Raw genomic sequence first — 24,062 nt, 5'->3', positions numbered from 1 at the left:
CAGATCCATGTAAAGATCCTGAACCCTTTCTGATAAGACGATTTTCTTGGTATTTTTACTGTAATCCGAATCTGAGTGTGAACGTTCCTCACCACTTGTTGCACTGATTCTATTAAACCCCCCATGCATTTGTGTTCATGCAACTCACCAAATTTTTATTTTGTTATAATTATTTTGCTGACATTTTTATTATATATAACATATTAGATTACCTGCAAGTCTCAGGTTCAGTACCGAAGTGCACTTTATGGTACACGTGACAGCATTCACATTATCCATTTTACACTTTTTATGTGAACTGTGCTCTGTTATGGATTAAGCTGCCAGTGTGAAAGCAGCCTAAGACTGTGCAGAATACATGGTCCCTGTTTAGCTCCTGTCAATCTTGATGGCATAAATGAGTTACTATTCACGGAAGAGCGCCACCTCTGGCCAGATGCCTCCTGTCACGTGTAATGGATTACCCCGAGCTCGCCTTGGACAAAAAAATAAGCCTACAGTGAAGCAAACGGGCGAAACAGAAAGTACAGATCTCTGGGGTTCTGTACGCCACCATGAAGCTGTTGAACTTCTTGATGAAAGATGTCACGCACAAAATCGAGTATTATTCACGATTCTCGCCCTCTCCGATGTCCATTAAGCAGTTTTTGGATTTTGGTGAGTAGCCCATGACGCACGGTTTGGTTCCAAGTTGTTCCAGACCTACAGAGAAGTGAATACTGGGGTAGATTAGCTTTTAACAGAGATGTTTCAGGATGGTCTAGATTACAGTCTTATTATACTGAATATGAGTTCATATTAGATTTATAGTCCCAGTATTCTGAGTATGAATGTGGAGTCCTGCGCTGTTTGGGAAGCTCTGTTTACGCACAGTATAATGATGATGATGATGATGATGATGGAGATGACTCATAATGTGGTAAAATACAGACTTTGGAAAATCACAGCATTAAGTTTTGTAATTACTGATACACTTAAATGATTGCATTTCTGTTGCCACGTGTGTGAAATTTGGCATAATTAAATGTTCTTGCTTCATTATAATTGTTTCATCATCATCATATTATGTGATGAAGATAAACCAGTATCCCTGTTATTTTGTGTATTACTTTATCATCATCCTGTAACTGCGAAGTGATAGTTCACTTGTTTAGGCATATGACCAGAAGGTCATACGTTTAAATAACACCCCCCCACCACGCCTAGAGCCCTGATCAAGGCCCTTAATCCTAAACCACTGAGTTGTAACTGTGAGTCGTTCTGGATAATTGTGTCTGCCACATACCATAAATGTAACTGTAACTTTAAGCCTAATTGATTAGACAATTGTCAAAGATAAAGTAACACCAGGATTTCCTCAGACCAGGAAGTGTTAATATGATGCACAAGCTTTCTATATCTGCTTGGCCATAAGTGGTGGATCATTGGATACAATTCTCAGAAGGGTGTGAGTTCAAATCCCAGGATCACCAAACTGCCACTTTTAGGCTCTGGAGCAAGGAGTAAGTACTAGTTGTGAGCTGCTCTGGATGAGGGTCTACCAAATGCCCAAAATGCAAGTTAATGTCAAATTGCCCCTTAATTTGCTTATATAATTTGTATTATACTTTGAGTATTTTGTATAAATGTATTACTATAATTACATTTATTCATACACTTAAATACTGCTAATATTTTTCTAGTGTACATTTAGTGTACAAATGGTTCTTCTGATGTCGAGCATACATCTTTTGTGTATTAAAGCATAAATATTGTCATGTAAAACATCTTAATAACAGACTATGCATGACATTGAGAAAGCAAATATATGCTTTTTGTTTAAGTAGGCTTACAATTTATGTATTTACATTTAGGGCATTTAGCAATAAAATTATTATTTAGGGCATTTTTCAATAAAAAGCATTCCTAGATATCCTAGGATATTCTTTGCATGCGTTTAGGTTCTCTCTCTATATGTAGGACACTGTTTATGCGCTTAACTCTACTTCATTTTAGCTAGCAGGAATGTTGCACAGCAGCAAACCGCTGCCAAACGCCTAATTACAGAGGGACAAAGTTGTAAAATCCGGCATTTTGCATTAGTCGACTTTCATTTACATAACATGCAAGTTACCACATGGAGGAGTTATCAAGTCTATTCCTGCAGAGTTGTTGCCCTGCATGGTTTCATATTTCTTTTCAGTTCTAACGCACCGTGTCAGGCCTACATTATTGAAAATAACTGTAGTACTGTAGAGAGAGAGCATTATTAACACGTTCATTTGAGTCTTATACGACTGAAGGATTTTCCATTTTCCGTAAAATATAAATTATTTTTATATAATATTTAACTATAGAATATGCTATTTCCAGACCTATTGAGTTTAAGGTTTAAATGAAAGTGATGTTGTTTATCATCTAAATAGTTTCTCTCTATGTGTCAGGTGACTTAACTAAAGATAGTAAAAGTGTATGCTGATACCAACATTTGATGTGGAGCACTTTCCTGGCAAGACTACTAGACACTGACCTTTAAGGTGGAACACTTTGAGGGCCAGCACTGGGACAAATTCAGGTTTCGATAAACTCGATAAATTTACAATAACCTACACACACTCTTTCTCTTGTTCAGGTAGAGAGAATGCTTGCGAAAAGACCTCATATATGTTCCTAAGGAAAGAACTGCCGGTTCGTTTGGCCAACACCATGAGAGAAGTCACTCTGCTGCCGGCCAAGCTGCTAAACCAGCCGTCTGTCCAGCTGGTCCAGAGCTGGTGAGAGGCAGGGCTTCATGAGGGCAGATGATGGACACAATCATCAACAGCCTCATAAAGAAGCACACATAGTAGACACAAGAGCAGCACATTTAGAATAAAAAATCGATCTCTCAATCGAAATCGAGTTTCAATCCTGGCAATTGATCAGATTTTTACAAGGTTCCTGATATTCTAATATATTTAATGTCGAATGAAGACTTACCATGTAGGCTTTATAGTAGAAGCCTGATGGAATAGACAATAGAGTAATTCCTGGGTGCCACCTAGAGGAGCGGAAGTACTTTGCAGAGCTTTTAGTGTAGAGCTAGACCTAGAGCTTGTGTTAAATAGTGGACTGGCAACACTTGCTAAGGGCATCAGATTTATTTTATATATATATATATATATATATATATATATATATATATATATATATATATATACAGTACAGACCAAAAGTTTGGACACACCTTCTCATTCAAAGAGTTTTCTTTATTTTCATGACTATGAAAATTGTACATTCACACTGAAGGCGTCAAAACTATGAATTAACACATGTGGAATTATATATGGAATTATATACATAACAAAAAAGTGTGAAACAACTGAAAAATGTCATATTCTAGGTTCTTCAAAGTAGCCACCTTTTGCTTTGATTACTGCTTTGCACACTCTTGGCATTCTCTTGATGAGCTTCAAGAGGTAGTCACCTGAAATGGTCTTCCAACAGTCTTGAAGGAGTTCCCCGAGAGATGCTTGGCACTTGTTGGCCCGTTTGCCTTCACTCTGCGGTCCAGCTCACCCCTAAACCATCTCGATTGGGTTCAGGTCCGGTGACTGTGGAGGCCAGGTCATCTGGCGCAGCACCCCATCACTCTCCTTCTTGGTCAAATAGCCCTTGATGCCTTCAGTGTGACTCTACAATTTTCATAGTCATGAAAATAAAGAAAACTCTTTGAATGAGAAGGTGTGTCCAAACTTTTGGTCTGTACTGTATATATATACACACACACACACACACACACACACACACACACACACACACACACACACACACACACACACACACCTCAGTTTTTAAGTCACGGTTCGATTTAATTTCGGTACGGTTTGGGGGAAGAAATGCAAAACATAAAATTGCTTGTCGTATTTTTATTAACGCAGTTTATTATTATTTATATTATTATTTATTTATATTATTCATTTGTGAACATCAACAGTTTACATTTTTAATACAATTTTAAATTAAATGCCCACTTGGTTAAATAATATATTAAATAATATTTTATTATATTTTACAAAAATAAAATAGAATATATCAAACACTTTTTATAATATTGATTAAATTGAGTAATCAATTAAAATGGCACAAATTAAATTGATTAAATGAAATAAAATTAATGGAAAATGTAATTAAGTCCTTTACGTTGGTTAGACCCCATTTGGGTAATACAGATGAGTGTGTATGTAAGTGTGTGTGTGTACCCTGATTGGTGGATTGCTGCGTGTTTGACCAGTTACGTTTTTATCCACTTATATATAAAATGGAACGACTGATTCCACATAATATAGTTGAGTAAAAAGATATTTGACTTTGAAATGTAGTGAAGTTAAAGTAAAAGTCTCCCCAAATGGAAATACAGTAATCCCATGCTTAACCGCAGTTCGAAATCTGGCGCCCCGTTTTATTGCAGAATTGCATTGGCCAGATAAATAATTAGTTTGGCGGATTTTCGCGGTCTCTCATGGAGAGCACCATAGCCCAAAAAACTTATAGAAAATAGTTTTTATGGAGTTTTATACTGGAATAATGAAATTTACTAATAAAAATAGAATTTCTGTTTTCTGTGTGTTTAAAGTGTGTGGGAGGAGGATTTACGGAGTCCGTTTATCGCGTTTTTTTCATTTATAAACAGGGATTACTGTATTTCAGTAAAGTGCAGATACATGAAAAAGCTTCTAAGTACAGTAACAAATTTATTTTACCCTCTTACTGACCACTGTGAATCATCCAGGCTTTAGATGATACCTGTGAGAGTCTTGTTTTTCTGCATGTGAGATTACAATAATCCAATAATCATTATTTATATTCAAAAAATGCTTCATTTTTTCCCCCAGGTACAGTCAGAGCTTTGAGGAGCTGTTAGATTATGAGAACCGGAGTCCAGAGGATCCTCACACCCTTAATGAGTGAGTCACTGAGAGCTGTTTGGGTAAAGCTTGTGATAAGAAAATCATTTTGGCTTTTCTTGTTTGACTGTGTCTATCTCACACCCTTCATTACCTTAGACTTTTTCCTGGACAGCAAAGTGGCATTACATGTTCTATTGCAACCTTGTAGTCCATTTAAAACAATCCATCATGTGTTTGCTGCCTGACTGACCCCAAACCATCTTGTTGACCAGGTTACGTGGAAATTTCTGCACATACCACCCCTCAATCCAGACAGGGTCCTTTTTTTTCACCTTTAATTGGGGTCTTTAAGATTGCTGCTATGTCTGAGCGCTCCTATCAGAACTGAGAGGATTTAGCTCACGGTGACAGAGCTTTGAGTTCCATCAAAGTACACAAGCCCCTATAGAACAGTAAAATCTCAATCCACAAAGAGGTAATATATACAAGGTTGTATCAAAATGTTCAAGACTTTATCTATGTTTACACACTATCACCTTCAAAATAGTCCCCTTGCACAGCAATATGGCGTTCCCAACGTTCCTGCCACCTCTGAAAGAAGTTCTGGAAATCTTCTTTTCCAAAAACGGCGAACTTCGAGCTGGATCCTCATCCTCAGGAAGAGGGCAAAGTACGCAGGAGCCAAATCTAAGAAGAAGAGTGGATGTGGAAGTGAGATCTTGTTGTTTCCTAGCGAGAAACTCACGTGTGAGGAGAAAATCTCAAAAGTGCGCACGTGGTCAGAATAGCAGACGTGGTAACGCACGTGGTCAGAATAGCACCAGTTGCACAGCTCCTGAAGTACACAGGACGATGTCTTTTGGCACAAAGGTTGGTGCTCCCTGTGACTGTGCGTGCAGCCTTAATTTATATTTAAATGCTTTGTTTATTGATTAGTTGTTCTAAATTAAATGCAAAGCAAAACACATTTCAGGTGTATACGTTTTTGAGTTTGTTGCTGGGTTTGAAATGCATTGAAACCAACCAATTATACAAATTGTATAAACGTGCTTTTTCTTTAAAGCTGATTGGCACCAGTTTAAGTGGATTTCAAACTCGGCCACACATCAACAAAACCTTTTACCACCAATAGTCCAGTTGAGCAAACATAAAATCTACATACTGCTAGTGCTGTTAGAAATGCTTCAAGCAGTCACATGTGACACATGATTCAAGTCTCGTCCAGTCTCAAAGGCTTAATTCTCAGATATCCTGGATAATAGACAGCTTTAAAATGCACCATGCTTTTTTTCCATACAGTTTCTTAGACATCCTGCTACAAATCCGGAACAGACACAATGATGTGGTTCCCACCATGGCTCAGGGAGTCATCGAGTACAAGGAGATGTTTGGTTTCGACCCTTACATCAGCAGCCATGTGCAGTATTTCCTGGATCGGTTCTACACCAGTCGCATCTCCTTCCGCATGCTCATCAATCAGCATAGTGTGTGGCTTCATACACAAAACAAAATAAGTGCAGCATGCATCGTGTAATGTAGTAGAGTTTAAAATGATCTAATTATCAAATTAGATCAGACATTGGCCACTTTAATATACAAATATCCTACCTAGTCTTTTTCTACCCTTCAGTTGACCAGTTTGTGTGAACCTTTTACTTACCTTCGGCTCAGACTCGTGTTCTCAGCTGAGATTAGTGAGAACCCAATATGGTCTTGTATTCCATCCAATTTAAGGTCAAACACGCAGTGCATTCGGACAAGCTTTTTGTTTTAGAACGTTTAGTTGCTACAACCTCTCTGTCACCTTGATCCAGTCAGCTACGTCTCCACTCATCAAGCTGTTTCTGCCCACAGAATTGGCATTCGGAAAATGTTTTTGCATTTTTCACACCATTCATTGTGAACACAAGATTTAAATGTGTGAATATATACTGAAATACACAAACCAGCAACAGCCTATAACATCCATGTCACCACTGCAGAGGTGTAAAGAGTACCTAAAAATCATATTTAAATAGAAGTATAGATACCTTACTACCAAACGTCTACTGATTGAAAACAGCCTCTTACAACATGCCAGAATAAAACAGAGATAATACAATTCGGTCAAAAAAAGACAACGTAGTAAAGCGCTCTTTTAAAAAAGGGATCTTCAATTAGATAAACGCTATATGACACAAAGTAGAAAAATCCTTAGTATTCAATGGACAAAATATTAGAAATGGTAAAATATTAAAGAAAATGTTATTGATAATGGTCCGTTAAATAAAATATAGTGGAGTAAAAAAAAAAAAAAAATCTATTGAATTGTAAATGTATTAGAGAGTAAAAGTTGTTTATATCTTTTAAACAAAAAAATTACTCAACTACAGTAATAAAGTTCATTTACTCAAATACTTGACATCACTGTCGAAAAGATCACAGTTTGTGATCAAATATATGATATTAACATTAACTGAAAATTTTGACCTCTAGCTGCATGATTTTATGCATTGCACTGCTGCCACGTGATTGGCTAATTGAATGATCGCATGATTAAGCAGGTGTACAGGTGTTCCTAAGAAATTAGCTGGTGAGATTTTGTGTGTATTTGTGTCGGATTTCAAATATCAAATGTTTAGTAGATTTATCTGCATCCTATTTCAGCCCTCCTCTTCAGTGACGGCATCGACCACGCCCATCCCAAGCACATCGGAAGCATTGACCCAAACTGCAACGTGGTGGAGGTAGTGAGGGGTATGACCCGAAATAAACCCGCCATGGATAAGAACATCCTCCCTGTTATTTCAGTCTCAGTAGCCTTTATATTTATATACTGTGGCATCAGACGTCTCATACGTGACCGTCTCCTTGTTCGTCTCCTGTTTCAGATGCATACGAGACTGCAAAGATGCTTTGTGAACAGTATTACATGACAGCACCTGAGCTGCACATCCAGGAATTTAACTGTAAGATTATGACACATTACTGTGCATATCATTGTTACCATTATTATATTATTATACAACTCTAATTCCAGTTGGGATACTGTGAAAACTGTAAATTATTTCACAATAAAACAAATGAAAATCACATCAGCTGATTAAACAGAATGCATACAACTTTAAGAAAAAGAGGTCAAAAAAAAAAAAAGTAGGGACAGGACCACGTTTACTACTTTGTAGCATCACGTCTTCTGTCAGTATACATTTGGAAACTAAGGAGACCAGTTGCTGAAGTTTTGGAAGAAAAATATTGTCCCATATGTGTCTGGTACAGGATTCTATCTGCTTAACAGTTCTGGGTGTTCTTTGTTGTGTTTTTCGTTTCATGATGTGCCAAATTTTTTCCATTACTGAAAGGTCTAGACTGCAGGAAGGCTTGTTCAGCATTCAGCATGTCTTGCATTGATTTCCGTCCTTGTCCCTTGTGCACGGAGATTTCCCCAGATTCTTTTAAACGTTTGATATTGTTGACTGTTAATGATGAGATATTCAACTGTTTTGCAATTTTATGTTGAGGAACATTTATCTGAAATTGTTACACCATGTTTAGACATGGTCTTTCACAGATTGGTGAAGTTCTGTCCATCTTTACTTCTAAGAAACTCTGTCTTGCTAAGACTTTCTTTCGGCTTCTCCCATTAGGGGTCGCATTTGGCACATGTTTTTACGCTGGATGCCCTTCCTAACGCAACCCTCCCCATTTATCCGGGCTTGGGACCGGCACTAAGGCTTGTGCAACCCTAATGTCTGGGGTTGGTTCCTACTGTATATCCGATCATCTGTTGTCAATTAACCTCATTAGTTGTTTAATTTGATATGTAACTAATTCATTTGAATAACAATACATTTTTCTAGACTTCAGTTGCCAATTGTTTTGAAGCCATTAAATTCAAAATTACCCTCTTTTTTCCTTAAAAGGGTCAATTTCCTCAGTCTAAACATTTATTATCTATTCTAATATGAATAAAATATGGGTTTGTAAGATTTTTAAATCATTACATCCTGTTTTTATTTACATTTTACAGTGTCCCAACATTTTTGGAAATGGGGTTGTATTGATATTTTTATATCTGATAGCAAATGAGTAATAGCCAAGCTATGGCCTGCACTTTTCACAGTATAGCTGAGATTTGGAATGGTTTTTACTCCATTTCACACAAAAGAAACCGTTCCTTTTTTTTTTGCATTTATAACCTAATGTCCGTAAGTGCCGTCAAATGAGCTTGCAATAAAAAATGAGCTCTCAATTTGATTTTCAGCATCATCCACATCCACACTAGTCTCAGTCTTATGAATGGTAACTGACAAGACTGAAATGATATTCAGGGATAGGTAACCTTAGGTTGGATTTGGTATCAGTTCCAGTAAATTATTGGCAGAAAATCAAAATTTTGCTCAACCCCAGACTGCTTTTCCTCAAACACTGCACAGTAAAGGCATATCATAAAGATCAGTGCTCCAAGCTAGACCAAAAATGGTTTATATTCTTTTTATATATCAATAGTATATCATTTTTCTTTAGATTTCATAAGAAGACAGATTTGAATGAGTGTTTATTGAGAAATTATAAATACCAAGAAAAAAATAACATTCCATATTAATATCCAAATATTATTTAGCATAATATAGAAATTATTCTGATTATTCAGGATAATATTCAGGACAGTACAGATTTTTGAGTTTTCTTTTTTAACCCTAACTTTTCTAATCTAATTTCTACCATTAAAAAAGCTAGATTTTCTTATTAAGCAAAGTTCTTACAAAGACTTACCCATGTGTGTCAACTTCAAAATGTTCAAAGGCAAGACCCCTAATAAGCCCATCCAGGCGGTCTACGTTCCCTCCCATTTGTTCCACATGCTCTTCGAGCTTTTCAAGGCAAGTAGTTACACACAAGGTTACACGGTCTGGAGTTATTATGTGTTTTAACAGTGAAAGTAATTATAGTTTATATGTATTTTATTTGTAGAACTCCATGCGAGCAACTGTGGAGCTTCATGAGAACAACACTGAAGGACTTCCCCCTGTGAAAGCTCTTGTAACTTTGGGAAAAGAAGATCTCTCCATAAAAGTATGTTCCATAAGAAAGCTTACCACAATAACACCACTTTTCAGTTGTAACAGTAATGTACGCTGGTACAAGAGATTCACATTCTGTAAATTCTGTATATTTATTTGCTCATCCTTGGCAGATGAGTGATAGTGGAGGGGGTGTACCCTTAAGGAAGATTGACCGCCTTTTCAACTACATGTACTCCACAGCTCCGACGCCAGTCCTGAATCAGAATTCTTCACAAAACGCTGCTCCGCTGGTAGCCTCAAACACAATGCAAATGAAATGCTTTTGTAGGAAAACACATAGAAGCATTAACACACTATTCCATAATGCAGGCTGGTTTTGGCTACGGTTTGCCGATCTCCAGACTCTACGCACGGTATTTCCAGGGTGACCTGTGCCTTTACTCTATAGAGGGAATAGGAACTCATGCAGTCATCTATCTGAAGGTGTGTGGTTGTACATCGACCATATTTAACATTCAAACATGATTTAAGGTTCATGGGTGATGGGTTTGTTTTTACAGTTAGAGCTTTTTACAGTAGGATAGGGGTTTAATCTGGTTTACAATAGACTGTGTGTGTGTGTGTGTGTGTGTGTGTGTGTGTGTGTGTGTGTGTGTGTGTGTGTGTGTGTGTGTATGTGTCAGGGCCAGGGCAGAGATGAGAACTCAAGCAGTTTGCCACAGAGGAGTGTGTGACCCCAAGTGCAGAGACAGAATTGAACAGGTTGATAGTTCCATATCAAGGGCCAAGGGTAGGAAACCACAAAGTCTGGTCCAAAGGCACAGAGCAAAAATCAGTCACATTTTAAAATAGGAATACAACAAAGAATCCTTAAGAATTTAGGGGAAAAAGCTCAACGTTTTCCTCTGGCAAAAGTCAAAACTGCACAAACTATTTCTTCTCTCTGGAAATAGCAAAGTAAAGCAAAAATTGCAAACTCAAAACCAGAACATAAACAGGGTTATTGGACATAAGATAGGAAAACAAAACACAAGAGACAGACCTCATAACCAACACATTTACATTTGCAGCATTTTGGCAGACGCCCTTATCTAGAGCGACTTACAACTGAGCAGGGGAGGGTTTTAGGGCTTTGCTCAAGGGCCCAGCAGTGGCAGCTTGGTGGTGGTGGGATTTGAACCTGTGAGCTTCTGATCCAAAGCCCAATGCCTTAACCACTGAGCTACCACCCCCCAAGCAAGAAACACCCAACACTCAAGCAAGAAACTTAGGCAAAAGGAAAACTTTATATATATATATATATATATATATATATATATATATATATATATATTTTATCCACTAGATGTCGCCATTGTGTCCCTGTGTCCTTCATTAGATACCTATAGCTTCACCAGGTCACCTGCCAATTTATTAAAGTTTTCCTTTTGCCTAAGTTTCTATATTTAATAAAATAAGTACAGAAAAAAATATATTTGTCACTTGGAATACATGTAGAAATACATGTTTTAATTGTCATCGTTATTTGTTGTGTTTAAAAAAAAAAAATAAATAAAATATATATATATATATATATATATATATATATATATATATATATATATATATATATATATATAAAAGAATGCCTGTGAAAAATACAAATGAAAATGCGATTTGTTTCACACACAAACAGTAATGCATAAAGATCTATTTAAGTGTGCAATGCAAATACAGATTCATATTGGATAGAAGTGAAACACTCATAAACTCTAACTCTAATCCACAGGCTCTGTCCAGCGAGTCTTTCGAACGACTCCCGATCTTCAACAAATCAGTGTGGAGACATTACCAGTTAGGGCCAGAAGCGGATGACTGGAGTAACCCCAGAAGTGACCCACGGGACGCATCTACATTCAAAACAAACAAATAGACTGACACTTTCCGCATATCAGTGACAGCCACCTGGAGTGTGTACGCTTAGTTCGAACAGTGAACTGCAGATTCTGGAGATTTAGTTACATCACAATATTGTCACTTGTAATTCATTAATCTTGAGTAACTGCTTTATTTTGGGTCATCTTTATAACCGTCATGGTGGATTTAGAGGATATCCCAGTATCACTGGGTGTAAAGATGAGAATGCAGCTTGGATGGAATGGCAGTTTATCTCCACTCTTCTGGGATGTTCTGTAGATTTTGAAGTGTGGTTCAGCAAGTTAGTAAAAGTCAGGTACTGATGTGGAGACCTGGGGTGCGGTCAGTGATGTCAGAGCTCTATAGCAGGTCACTCAAGATCTTTTACGCCAACCCATGTAAAGTAGATCTTCATGGAGCTGGCTTTGTGCACAGGGGCATTGTCATGCTGGAACAAGTTTGGGTCTTTTAGTTAAGGTGAAAGGAAACTACCGTATCCTATACAATTGTGTACCTCCAGCTTACTGGTTACATTTGGAGAAAAACACCATATATACCTGGAAAAAGCAGCAATACCTTTGTTGATATAGTGTAGCCCATGGCTTCTTTTTATGAAATTGTACATACAAAGAGACAATACATGATAAATTCCTTCTGGAAATGTAGAAACTAGAGGCATTTTTTTAATTTGTGGTTGCCACAGCTTGCTTTTATCATCGCTATTAAGAAATTGGTGGAGGTTCTTTGCATCACATATTCAAGTCACTTTAGGACTGTGCATTTGAGTATTTTATTGAGAATAGATGGACTGATATGATGGTAATATTATCAAGTGTATAAACTCCTGGTTAATCATGAATCTTACATCTAACATTTACATCTAGAAATCGGTTCTTGGGATGAGATATATAATCTTACGCATACAATACATCGATCTGTTCAAATTCTTTTAGATGTAGCTGGAAATTTGGAGAAGTTTTACTGCACAGACCACATCAGTAAGCGGCCAAATGCACACCAACGAAGAGAAACAACTTGTCAGATGTATAAAGAGTGCTGTAGCTGAAAAATCATACTTAATGTATAGTAAAAGTATAGATACCTTACAGCAAAACTTACTCCATTATGAGGTAAAAATAACCAATTTCAATGTGTCCTGATTAAAAGTCTTTGAGTATCTGATTTGAACTGTACTTTCACAGTATTTGACTCATATTGAACAAAGATGCATTAGTCCCCCAACACCAACCAAAACATTTGTGACTTTTTATTTCCTAAAATACAAATTATACACCTCAACACTGCATTAACCATCAACACAACAACCTCTTCAACATGCCAGAATGAAACAAAGACAGATCAGTAAAGCAATCTTTCAAAGAGATCTTCAGCTAATCAATCAAATTACAGCTTCATGCCACAAAGTAGAAGATGATTAGAACTCGATGGACAAATCAATTGTAACAATTTTAGATCAATAAATCCAAATATTCAGAGCTGACTGATTTGATGCAACTCTCGGTTTCAGAGAGGCGCAATGTTTGTATTTACCTTCAACAAAAGCTGATTCTCAAAGTTTGTGATATTTATTCTAGGTTTTTTTGGGCTGAAACTGAAGCTAATAGTTTTAAGAGAAGTCGCTCCCAGGCAGCAGATGAGGGTCGGGGAGTGTTGAGCCTTAATGCGATCTTAGTCAATTTATCGTCATCGTCAATTCAAATAAAGTGAAGTAAAATGTATATGTATTGAATGAGACTTGTAGTTTAGTAGAGAATAAACGTTGCTTATATCTTTGATACTCAGCAAAACTATGAAGTGGCCAAAGAAATTACTTTAAGTACCGTTTACGAAGTACATTTACGCAAAACACCACTGCATCTTGTCATTCAGTTGATGCGCATTTCCTTGGCTTTTCGCATGCAGGAAACATTTGTTTTAACATCTATTCTAAAGACAATACTAATTAAAAGACAAATATTTTATTGCAACTAAATATTGTGTAAAAATGCATAAATAATATGCATCAATAATTGCATAATAAAATAATGGTTGTGAGATTTCACAGGGGATCAAACTTTATGGGGTTTCTGAAAAGAAAATCAGGAAATACAGATAAAATACAGTGCTGTTATTTGTAATGAGTCAGCGAATGAGATTGGGGAATGCAGCAGACAGGCTTTGACAGGTTTTGTAAGTGTGTGTGTGTGTTGGATTTCAGTTCTTGAATATGTGACTTGGTGGATTGAAATGTGCTCATCATCACTTTCTCTGTCTGATGCTGCTGCGGCTTGTTTTAGCTGAAGGTAGGTAAGCCGGAGCCGGAGGTGAGAGAGAGCGTCCTCTGGTGGGGCTGCTGCTGGGCGAGGTTCGGGGAGACTGGTACGGAGACAGGGCCTGCAGAATACGCCCACTCCTCTCCTGGATCATATTCTTTTATGGAAAAAGTGATTATTAAAATGGTGTAAATCATTTGAGTCATTTCTGTATTTTCTCTCTGAATGCTGGATCGTAATGAACCCTCTCGGACTCACCCATGCTCCATCAGGGCCGAAGAGCTCCAGAAAGTTTCCAATAAACTCACGGGATTTCTCTTCCCATTTCAGGATGAGGTCATGGCTTTTCTCTTCCACGCGGTGCACTAAGTGTTTAGACTTCTCTTCCACGGTTCTCACCTTCTCTTTCATTTTATCCACCTGGTTCTGGATGCGGTACTTGTTCTCCTGTAACGTCACACAGGAAGTAAAACATTAGGAAAAACATGCCTCAACAAAGCATCCAGCATGCAATAATTCACTGGTTGTTCTCACATTGAGAAATCCGACGTTGAGATCTCGGGCTGTGTATCCTCTTTGGAGGTTTCTTCGCGCGTAGACGTCGTAGTCGCGGACGATGCGTGTGATGAGGTCGGAGGTAGAAATGCCTTCTGTTCTTTGTGTAGCTACAAACATTCCTAAAAAACCCAAAGAGAAAAAACAACACACCATTTATAGGTCACATAATTCGAGGGGAGTTCAAGTCAAACCAGGACTTTTCATTTTTTAGCCATAAAAATGGATGCAAGCGTGGCGGTACTACACGCAGAAATAAGTGGATAGCGTGTCCTACTACTGATAGGTGGCGCAGGCCAGTTCAGAGATCGTTGATCAAGATGGCAGGAACAGCGTGTGGTGATACAATTTCTTAAACGAAGGCGTAAAAAAACGGGGACATCTACAGAAGACTTCAAGCGCAGCACGGTGACGAGATGCTTAGTCAAGTCAAGTCAAGTCAATTTCTATAGCGCTTTTCACAACAGACATTGTCTCAAAGCAGCTTTACACTAATTAACAGTGAAGGTGAATGGTGTGTATTTATCCCTGATGAGCAGCCATGGCGACTGTGGCAAGGAAAAACTCCCTTAGATGTTATGAGGAAGAAACCTTGAGAGGAACCAGACTCAAAAGGGGAATCCATCCTCATTTGGGTAACATCAAGAGTTTGATCATAAATCTGTCAACAATACAGAACACTGGAGAGTGAGAACTAACATGAGCACTGGAATGTAAGATTATAAGTAATGATCTTTCTACAGTCTTATACAGTCTTTATGGTTATAAAACTAGAAGCTACTGAGCTCAACATTTGAACTCAGCTTTGCTGTAGGAAGACGTTCGAATGGTGGAAACGTTTCAAAGATGGCCGTCTGTCCGTCATTGACGATCCCAGTCGTGGTGGTTTTCAGCCCACAGCAGTTATTCCTGTGAACATTCAACGCGTGGAACACCTGATCGTGGATAAAAGACGCATAACCTGCCATCAAATTGCACAATCGACAAAGTGCACTGATGATGAAGTGAAGCAGGCTGTCCTAGGACGGTTCAAGCGTACTGACAAATCTTTCTGGAGCAGGGGAATATGTCAAAAAAATTTACATGAATTTGTTCGTACATTATGTTAAGAAAGAAAGTGTTCTGCTTGTCCCTACCTGCTGCTTTGATATGTTTATACACATCTTCTGATCCTGCAGAAGTGTACGGGATGTCATCATGAGCCACAAAGTCAATCTGTATGACAAAGCGGTTATTAAAATGTCTTCCTTGCTGCAAAGATAATTGATAAGGCACAGATTTTGAGGTTGGAATTTGAAGTGGAATATGATGAACTGACCCTGTGTTTCTTTAGGAACTCAGCCGTAATGGTCCACGGGGCGTCTTGAACCACCTCGTCTACGTAGCGGCAGTGTATTAGCGATTCGTAACGCTCGGTTTCGGTCATTACCGTGTAGCCTTTATACTTGTGTGTCAGCTCGTCACTGCAAACTGAAGCACAGACACATACAAATGGTTATGTTTAGAAGAAAAATTACTGTAACCTAGTACCAGTTTTGGCTCTCAGCCCATTGAGCACTTTCTTTTATCCTTATTATGTTTACACTCATGCCATTTGGCAGGCACCTCTATCTTATAACCTCATTTATACAGCTGAGAAGTTGAGGGCCTTGCTCAGGGGCCCAGCGGTGACAGCTAGGTGGTGTTGGAATTCGAACTCAAACACCTTTTGATATGAAGGACAACACCTTACCCACTGAGGTACCACTTCTTAGGTAAATTCCATTGTTTTTTTTCATTCGTCTCAGCCCCTGTCTTCTGATTGGTTGCTTGGTCTACTGTGTTCACCTGTTCTGTGTTGAACAGTCTTCAATACTTTCTTTGCCTATTATTATGCATTCTTGCCAAGTATATCATGCAATTTCTTTTCCAGTTTCCCAATTATTGTTCAGAAAAATTTATATATATATATATATATATATATATATATATATATATATATATATATATATATATATATATATATATATATATAAACTCTGATTAATTTTATTGGATTAAATTTAATGCCATGTGAATATACTTTCTCATCAAACCATGTATTGCAAGAAAGACTGTTAATAATAGACATATGAATGATAGGATAAGGCTTCAGACATTCTCTCCACACACACTCACACTTTGTGCCATGCTCATCCCCTCATTGTGGAGGATAAAACCTTACCTGGTAACTTTAAAATAGTCTGTTTTGTTCTCTTTTATCTAAAAAACATCTAATATTAAAAAAAACCTCAAATGCAAGTATCAATTCTGCTAAGTTGTTTCAATGATCAGTGTGTCTGTGACTGTACATCTGAAGTTCACCTCCAACAATCAAGCATGTATTGGGGAACAGATTCTTGGCCTGCATAAGGGCACGTGCATGACCAGAGTGGAAGAGGTCAAAAATCCCATCAGCATAGACCCTCACAGGGCGACCTGTAGACGAACATAAAGAAAGCTCTTAAATGTTCTTTTGAAAGTACATCACCAGCAAAAACAGTAAGAGGTGATATTAAAAAGTTTCAAGTACTTTATTTTTCTACGTTCCCACACTATCACCTTCAAAATAGTCCCCTTGCACAGCAACACAGCGCTCCCAGCATTCCTGCCACTTCTGGAATACATTGTGGAAGTCTTCTTTTAAATTGTGTCCAGCACCTACTGCTATTCGCACTGAATCTACACAATGGTGTAAAAAAAAGGTGACCTTTGAGCCTTATCTTCATCTTCGGTAATAGGGTGAAGTCCGCAGGAAACAAAACTGGTGAGTATGGTGAGTGCGGAAGTGAGATCATGGGGATTATTCTCTGATGATCATCATGCAGGAGTTGCCGAATTATTTCGAGATTTTCAAGGGTTGAGCTCGAACGTCTTCCTGATCTCTCATCGTCTTCCAGTGATGTTCGTATGTCATGTCAAACATCTCTGTGGCGTCTCGTTTGTTCTAACTTGCTCTCCATGATAAAATCGCAGACACGGTAATGCATGTGGTCCGAATAGCTCCATTGAGCACTGTTAGTCTCGAAACTTTTTGATACCACATCGTATGTTATGAAGCACAAAAGGAAGTCTTACCAGGAGTGCCACGCCGGGCCTGAGCTAAAGTCACCTTGTTATGGGGGACTTCAGAATCAGTGCTTGAACCTTCAGCGAAGATTGCAGGTTCCCTTAAAGTCTGTAAGAAAGAAACACAGATTTTGTGAACGGAACATTTAATTTCTAGAATTTTCTTTTGAAAAAACATCAAACAAAAAAACTTTAGAAATTATGAAATTGATTTTTAACTTTTATATAAAAAAACATTCATATTGTTTTTTGAATGGAGGGTGGGCATATAATCAGGGGCACAACTGCACATTTACTGAGGGTATGCAAGTTTTTTTTTGGCACCTCCCTCCACCTCCCAAAAAAAGAGGAGTAAATACAACAATTGATCCACTAAACGAAATGGCGCCCCCTATGTGCAGCATATACCCCATTTTTGCACCTCTGCATAGAAACTTGTGCACATTCAAGTCCTTTATTTGGAAAAAATATTTAGAATGTAAATGTAAAAAAAATGCTTAATTATAAAAAAAAATGCCTCACCTTTAAATGATTAATAAAAATATTTTTTGTAGTATAAAAACAGCACTATTCGAAATGACAAATATAAAAAAAACAAATATATATCTAATACATAAATGTTGGCATCATCATATATTTGTGTACTGAAGCAAAATATACCATATGGCCAAAGGTTTGTGGACACCTGACCATAAGTTTGGTATGTGCTTGTTGAACAACCCATGTTGTTCAACAACATGTTGAGATCTTCCACTCCAACCCATGTAATGTTTATCTTCATAGAGCTGGCTTTATGAACGTGTCCAAACCATCTCAATCTCGCCTCCCTCACCTTGTCTCCAAAATGTCCTACATGCGCTGTCCCTCTAATAAACTAATTTCTAATCCTGTCCATCGTTGTCACTCCCAACAAAAACCTTAACATCTTTAGCTCTGCTACCTCTAGCTCCGCCTCCTGTGCAGAGGAGGGACATGGGTAATATCGGTAGAAGAATGCTGAGGATGGAGCTACCAGGAAGAAGGAAAAGAGGAAGGCCAAGGAGGAGGTTCATGGATGTGGTGAAGGAAGACATGCAGGTAGTTGGTGTGACAGAGGCAGATGTAGAGGACAGGGTGGTATGGAGACGGATGATCTGCTGTGACGACCCCTAATGGGAGAAGCCAAAAGAAGAAGAAGAAGAAGAGCTGGCTTTATGCACAGAAGCACTGTCACACTGGAACAGGTTTGGGACTCCGAGTCTCCTGGTGTCTCTCCGATTTCTTCATCGCCAAATCAGTGCTACATTTACTGTACCCTCACATAACTCTTGTCCTATTTGGAAATTTTGATAAGAAACAGCGATAACAGTTGCTACAGAGATGCATAATAATAATATATGTGCATGTAATCTAACTGATATGCGATGTTGTCAATGGCCTTTGAACCATCAGCTGTTCGAAGTAAACTCTCACAGCGACCAATGAAGAACAGGAAAGAGGAGTAATGACATAATAGTTACAGCATACAATTACTTTAGTTTAAAAACCAGGTTATTAGCAGTAAAACATAAGGAATAGTGTATATTATGTGTTTGCTGCTCCACATTGCCTATTAACTTCACTTCCTGTATTAAAATGATATGCATATATACAGTCAACCCACGATAATTTGCGGCCTGGAAAGTTCACGGGTTCTCATTTGAAACCTAACTAACAGCAAGCAGCAGATTATCTTAAAATTCGCGTGAATCCACAGCGGAACCAAATGTTCGGGAACGTTAGGAATAACAAAATGTGTATTCACTAACAATTTCAGTTTTTTTTAAAACACATAATTGTATTAAAGTGACAATGTCTAGATGAGTTCACTAAGTAGTGGCTGCGGGGGTGCGTCCAAAATTCACAGATTTTTTGCAGGCGTTATGTTATTGGTGTAACGGTTTGGGTTTGGGTTAGTTCACGATTCGGTTCAATTTTGGTTCGATTGCTTGCCATTTTTAATAAAACGCAGTTTATTATTACATTTTTTATCAACATTTAAACAGTTTGCATTTTTATAACAATTTAAAATAAAATGCCTGCTTCGTTAAATAATGTAATAAAAATGAAATAGAGGATATCAATACACTTTTTATTATATTGATTAAATTGTGTGTGTGTGTGTGTGTGTGTGTGTGTGTGTGTGTGTGTGTGTGTGTGTGTGTGTGTGTGTGTGCGTTTACATCTAATATTACATTTCCTACTTAACTGTTCTACTTATTTCAGCATACTTTAACAAATATCTTCATTCCTTCCCTCCTTCATTCATTCACTCCCTCGAGATGTGGAATTGTCAGGATTTTCTACTTTTAAGAGAAATGAAAACGCCAAAGAATCCATAGCGTTAGCGTTAGCCGCTAAACACTTTTTTCATGCATGTGCAAAACAAATTTCATTCCCGGGACCGAGCGAATAGCCACAGTGACACTTCGCTAGCAGTAGTGTCTTTTTTCAAATCCCCAGCATTTGTTGTGTATGTCTTCAAATTTAATATTAACAATTAAAAAATGCACTCCAAGTGCAAGGCGGAGACTAAACAAACTTGCGGTCTGCCACTTAATACATTCCTGAGGGAACTCAGATTATTTTCCGCATGTAAAAAAGATTGCATATATAAGTATATATATCTAAATATATTACACTTTAATGATATGTAAACTGATATAAGAAGTTACAGAGTGGATTGTTAGGCACGTTTCTGCATGTTTTACATATAATAAAATGTATATTGTAAAATACTAAATCTAATATAAAATATAATATAAAATACCTGGTTAACACAGGGTATATCTTTGAATTCAGATGCTCTTGAAGTTGTATTTCAGAACCAATTCATAGAGCTACAATTTTGTTCTGTCCCATTTCCTAGCGCACACTGACAAGTGTGTGTGCTTGGTGTGTGTGTGTTTGGTGTGTTTGCTTGGTGTGGGCGTGTTAAGAGGTGAAAAAGGGTAAATAGTGTGGGGTAACCGGAAGGAAGTTGAGAAATAGTGACGCCATTCTGCTTTGCAACTAATTGGAGATTTTACAAGCATTTGTCAATACGGATGTGCAAATACAGTATCTCAAACACACACACACACACACACACACACACACGCGCGGCCTTCAGTGTATTTAAGGCCACATGTGTTGTGTGTTTATTTCAACATGAGAATGAATCACACATGTTTTAGTTCGTACATTTTTAATTGATTGCAATATTTTGGGCTTAACCTTCTGGGTCTCTGTGAGGTACAAGTCAATTTAATGCTTTAAAAATGTGCCAGAAACCCGAAATACATATCATTCGTTCCAAATACGTTCTAAACATACAAGTTAGAAATGAGCTTACTTCAACAAAACTTGAAACGTAAACAAATTGCAATTGCTTACTTCATTAATTAGTATATATGTGGAGAAACTCATTCTTATTTCTTTCTTTTTAAGGGCCATGGGAATTTTGTATAATCGCAGCTCAGCTAATTTATACCCTAACAGCTGTATTTTCACTTACACATCATTTATACCCATCGACAATTTATACCCAAACAGCTGTATATATTTTAATTTATACCCAAACAGCTGGAAATATATAAAAAATTATAACCAAACAGCTGGATAGATTTCCCCTATAGCCAAACAGCTGGATATAGATTCACTTATACAGAGCTGTATTTATTTTCAGTTATTTCAGTTATATAACAGCTGTATACATCTTTACTTGCATCCAAACATCTGAATATATATATATATATATATATATATATATATATATATATATATATATATATATATATATATATATATATATATATATCTTTTCACCCAAACAGCTGTATTTATTTTGATTTTCACCCAAACACCTCTATATATTTTTATTTTCACCCATCTGAATATTTTTAGTTATACTCCAACAGCTGTATTTTCACAAACACATCATTTATGACCATCGAGAATATTTTGTTTTATACCCAAACAGCTGTAAATATTTTAATTTATACCCAAACAGCTGTATATATTTTAATTTATTCCCAAACAGCTGTATATATTTTAAATTATAACCAAACAGCTGGATAGATCTCCCCTATAGCCAAACAGCTGGATATAGTTTCACTTATACAGAGCTGTATTTATTTTCAGTTATACCCAAACAGCTGGATATATTTCCACTCAGACCTAAACCGCTGTATATATATATATATATATATATATATATATATATATATATATATATATATATATATATATATATACACACACACACACACACACACACACACACACACACACACACACACACACCCAAACATTTTGAATTAAATTAAATTAGCAGCTAAGCTCTACCTGTCTCCATATCTAAGCCTTTAGCTCAGCTGCACTTACCCTTGCAGCATGAGGTCTGTGTTTCTGTTGACCATGAGCCTGGTGGCCACGGGATCCGTTGCGTCTCTTTTTCGACATGCTGTAGAGGTTCAGTGCAGGCCCGGCTCGACACCTCCACCACCGCCACCACTACCACGTACCACTGAACTCCAACACACGTGCAAGGGCAGCTAGACTGATCCATGTAATGGAGCAAATGTACAAAGTTCAAAGTTCACCTTAAATACAGAACATAGAGGAGTCATTTTTGTACGGCATATCAGTGTATAAATGACCTGATATAATACCACTGACGGCATCATGCTACCAGGGAGCACTGATCAGCCACATGGTTTTATATGCAGCATATAAATGGCAATTTGATTATGTTGATTATTAGGCTGATTGTCATTAGCTGTTGAATAAAAGGTTTTGCTTTTTCGTCTTGCATTTTATATGTCTCCATAGAGCACGACTTTTAATACTTTCAATTTGATATATAACTTAAATACAACAAATATATAAAGTCTTAATGGATAAAACTAAAGCAGTCTACGAAACACTTGAGACACATGATTTTTCTCTCCACACAACACAAACTGCTGATTCAGCACAATAGTATATTATAGCACTTGTTTTCTTCTGTCATTTGGAGCTCATTTGCTTTGGGGGTTTTTTTTTGTTTTATTTTTTTCCCTGCTGTATATTCTTAAGTTTTTCTTTTATCTTCTGATTCCTGACAGCTATTTTCAAAGTCACATTTACAATAAATTGCGAGAAGACAGGCCATGCCTTCCTTTATAGCCGTCTCTTCATCGTTTCCAGTGCATTATACTTCTCATTCCTTTTAGCAGCCACGGTCTCCTCTGTGCTCCTGAAGTAGTGATTCACATACCATGCTGATTTTAGGAACATCGATGGCTTCTCATCATCCATCCTGTAGTCAGCAATCAGGATGGTGTCCACTGAGGAAACTGATTACTTTTAGTTGTGCTTTTTGGTGGTAAGAGCAGCATCTTGGCTGAGGGGGTAAAATAGAAACAAAGCTGTATAAAACGGTGAGCTTTCTAAATGTTGCATCCACCCTTTCCATCTCTATTCTCATAAAATATTATTGAGCATAGAGATGGAGCATGTTGAACAAACATTATGGACAATAGAATTAAAATTTTATCTATTATCCACTTTTCGAAGTGGGATCAATAAAGTATTCTGATTCTGATGTTGATTATAGTTGCAAAGACTCTTTCAGACATTTTGTTTATTTGGGTTATTTTTGTCCTGTGTGGAATTAAGATTGAAAGAAATACATTTTTTTCTAAAATAAACCTGAGGTACAGCATCCAGTTACAATTATTCATGTATTTCCCACTTCCTAAAGCAACACGATAATCTATTTACAGTACATACAATGTGCCTATTATGCTTTAATGAATTATATTTTTTTATTTAATTGGTATTACAAGCTGACAAAGCTGTCTGGATTGGAAGATCTGATATTTCCGCATCAGTGATTATGTTGTGTTTCATCAGGATCCTTTAGTTCATTCCTTTTCAACCAAAAGTGATCATTTCACACTTTCCAGTAGATGGCAGTAGATCCTCTTGGGGCAGGCAGGTGCTCTAAAAATCCCCAAATTAGTTCAGCGCTCATATTACACAACAATCATTCCTGTAGTCAGTTTTCAAACAGAAACAGAGTAAAGTGGATTTGGACTGTAGTTAATATCAACAGTCTACTACACTGACTCAGGACTACAGTTTGCATCTGATCCCCATCACTGCACACCTCAACATCGTTTATCTGTAATAAATAGACATTCGGTGCAACCCATATGAGAATGTGGTTCCCTCTTGAGTCTGGTTCTTCTCAAGGTTTCTTCCTTATACCATCTCAGGGAGTTTTTTGCAAGTCACCACCGGTTCACTCATTAGGGACAAACTTAGACTTATAAAGTTCATTCTTTATGCCCATATTATCTGTGTAAAGCTGCTCTGAGACAATGTTTATTGTT

At 37.3% G+C, this 24,062-nt stretch overlaps 2 protein-coding genes across 4 annotated transcripts; one reads left to right on the top strand and one right to left on the bottom strand.

Moving 5' to 3' along the window:
- The first annotated feature begins 407 nt into the window (after positions 1 to 407).
- On the top strand, positions 408 to 12,439 carry pdk3b (pyruvate dehydrogenase kinase, isozyme 3b). Of its 3 annotated transcripts, none has more exons than XM_046868050.1 (11): positions 419 to 657; positions 2,616 to 2,753; positions 4,854 to 4,925; positions 6,168 to 6,352; positions 7,515 to 7,604; positions 7,739 to 7,816; positions 9,654 to 9,730; positions 9,822 to 9,923; positions 10,045 to 10,164; positions 10,244 to 10,357; positions 11,643 to 12,439. In XM_046868050.1, the coding sequence occupies exons 2-11, from the start codon at positions 2,644 to 2,646 to the stop codon at positions 11,784 to 11,786; spliced, it is 1,092 nt and encodes a 363-aa protein (XP_046724006.1). In that variant the 5' UTR covers positions 419 to 657; positions 2,616 to 2,643; the 3' UTR covers positions 11,787 to 12,439. The 3 variants fall into 3 exon arrangements, with proteins under 3 accessions (XP_046724007.1, XP_046724006.1, XP_046724005.1); XM_046868049.1 differs by having other exon boundaries at positions 2,612 to 2,753; XM_046868051.1 differs by lacking the exons at positions 10,045 to 10,164; positions 10,244 to 10,357 and having other exon boundaries at positions 408 to 657; positions 2,612 to 2,753.
- Positions 12,440 to 12,595: 156 nt separating this feature from the next.
- Positions 12,596 to 22,190, bottom strand: pcyt1bb (phosphate cytidylyltransferase 1B, choline b). The gene is made up of 8 exons (XM_046868052.1): positions 22,069 to 22,190; positions 17,695 to 17,794; positions 16,942 to 17,055; positions 15,917 to 16,068; positions 15,735 to 15,813; positions 14,578 to 14,720; positions 14,302 to 14,490; positions 12,596 to 14,200 (listed from the first exon to the last, which is right to left on the bottom strand). The coding sequence occupies exons 1-8, from the start codon at positions 22,144 to 22,146 to the stop codon at positions 14,030 to 14,032; spliced, it is 1,026 nt and encodes a 341-aa protein (XP_046724008.1). The 5' UTR covers positions 22,147 to 22,190; the 3' UTR covers positions 12,596 to 14,029.
- Between the last annotated feature and the right edge of the window lie 1,872 nt (positions 22,191 to 24,062).

This window comes from Silurus meridionalis, chromosome 15, assembly GCF_014805685.1.
Source record: "Silurus meridionalis isolate SWU-2019-XX chromosome 15, ASM1480568v1, whole genome shotgun sequence".
Classification (NCBI taxonomy): domain Eukaryota; kingdom Metazoa; phylum Chordata; class Actinopteri; order Siluriformes; family Siluridae; genus Silurus; species Silurus meridionalis.
Note: the sequence above shows the minus strand (reverse complement) of the source record. Positions and strands in the feature narration are given on the sequence as shown.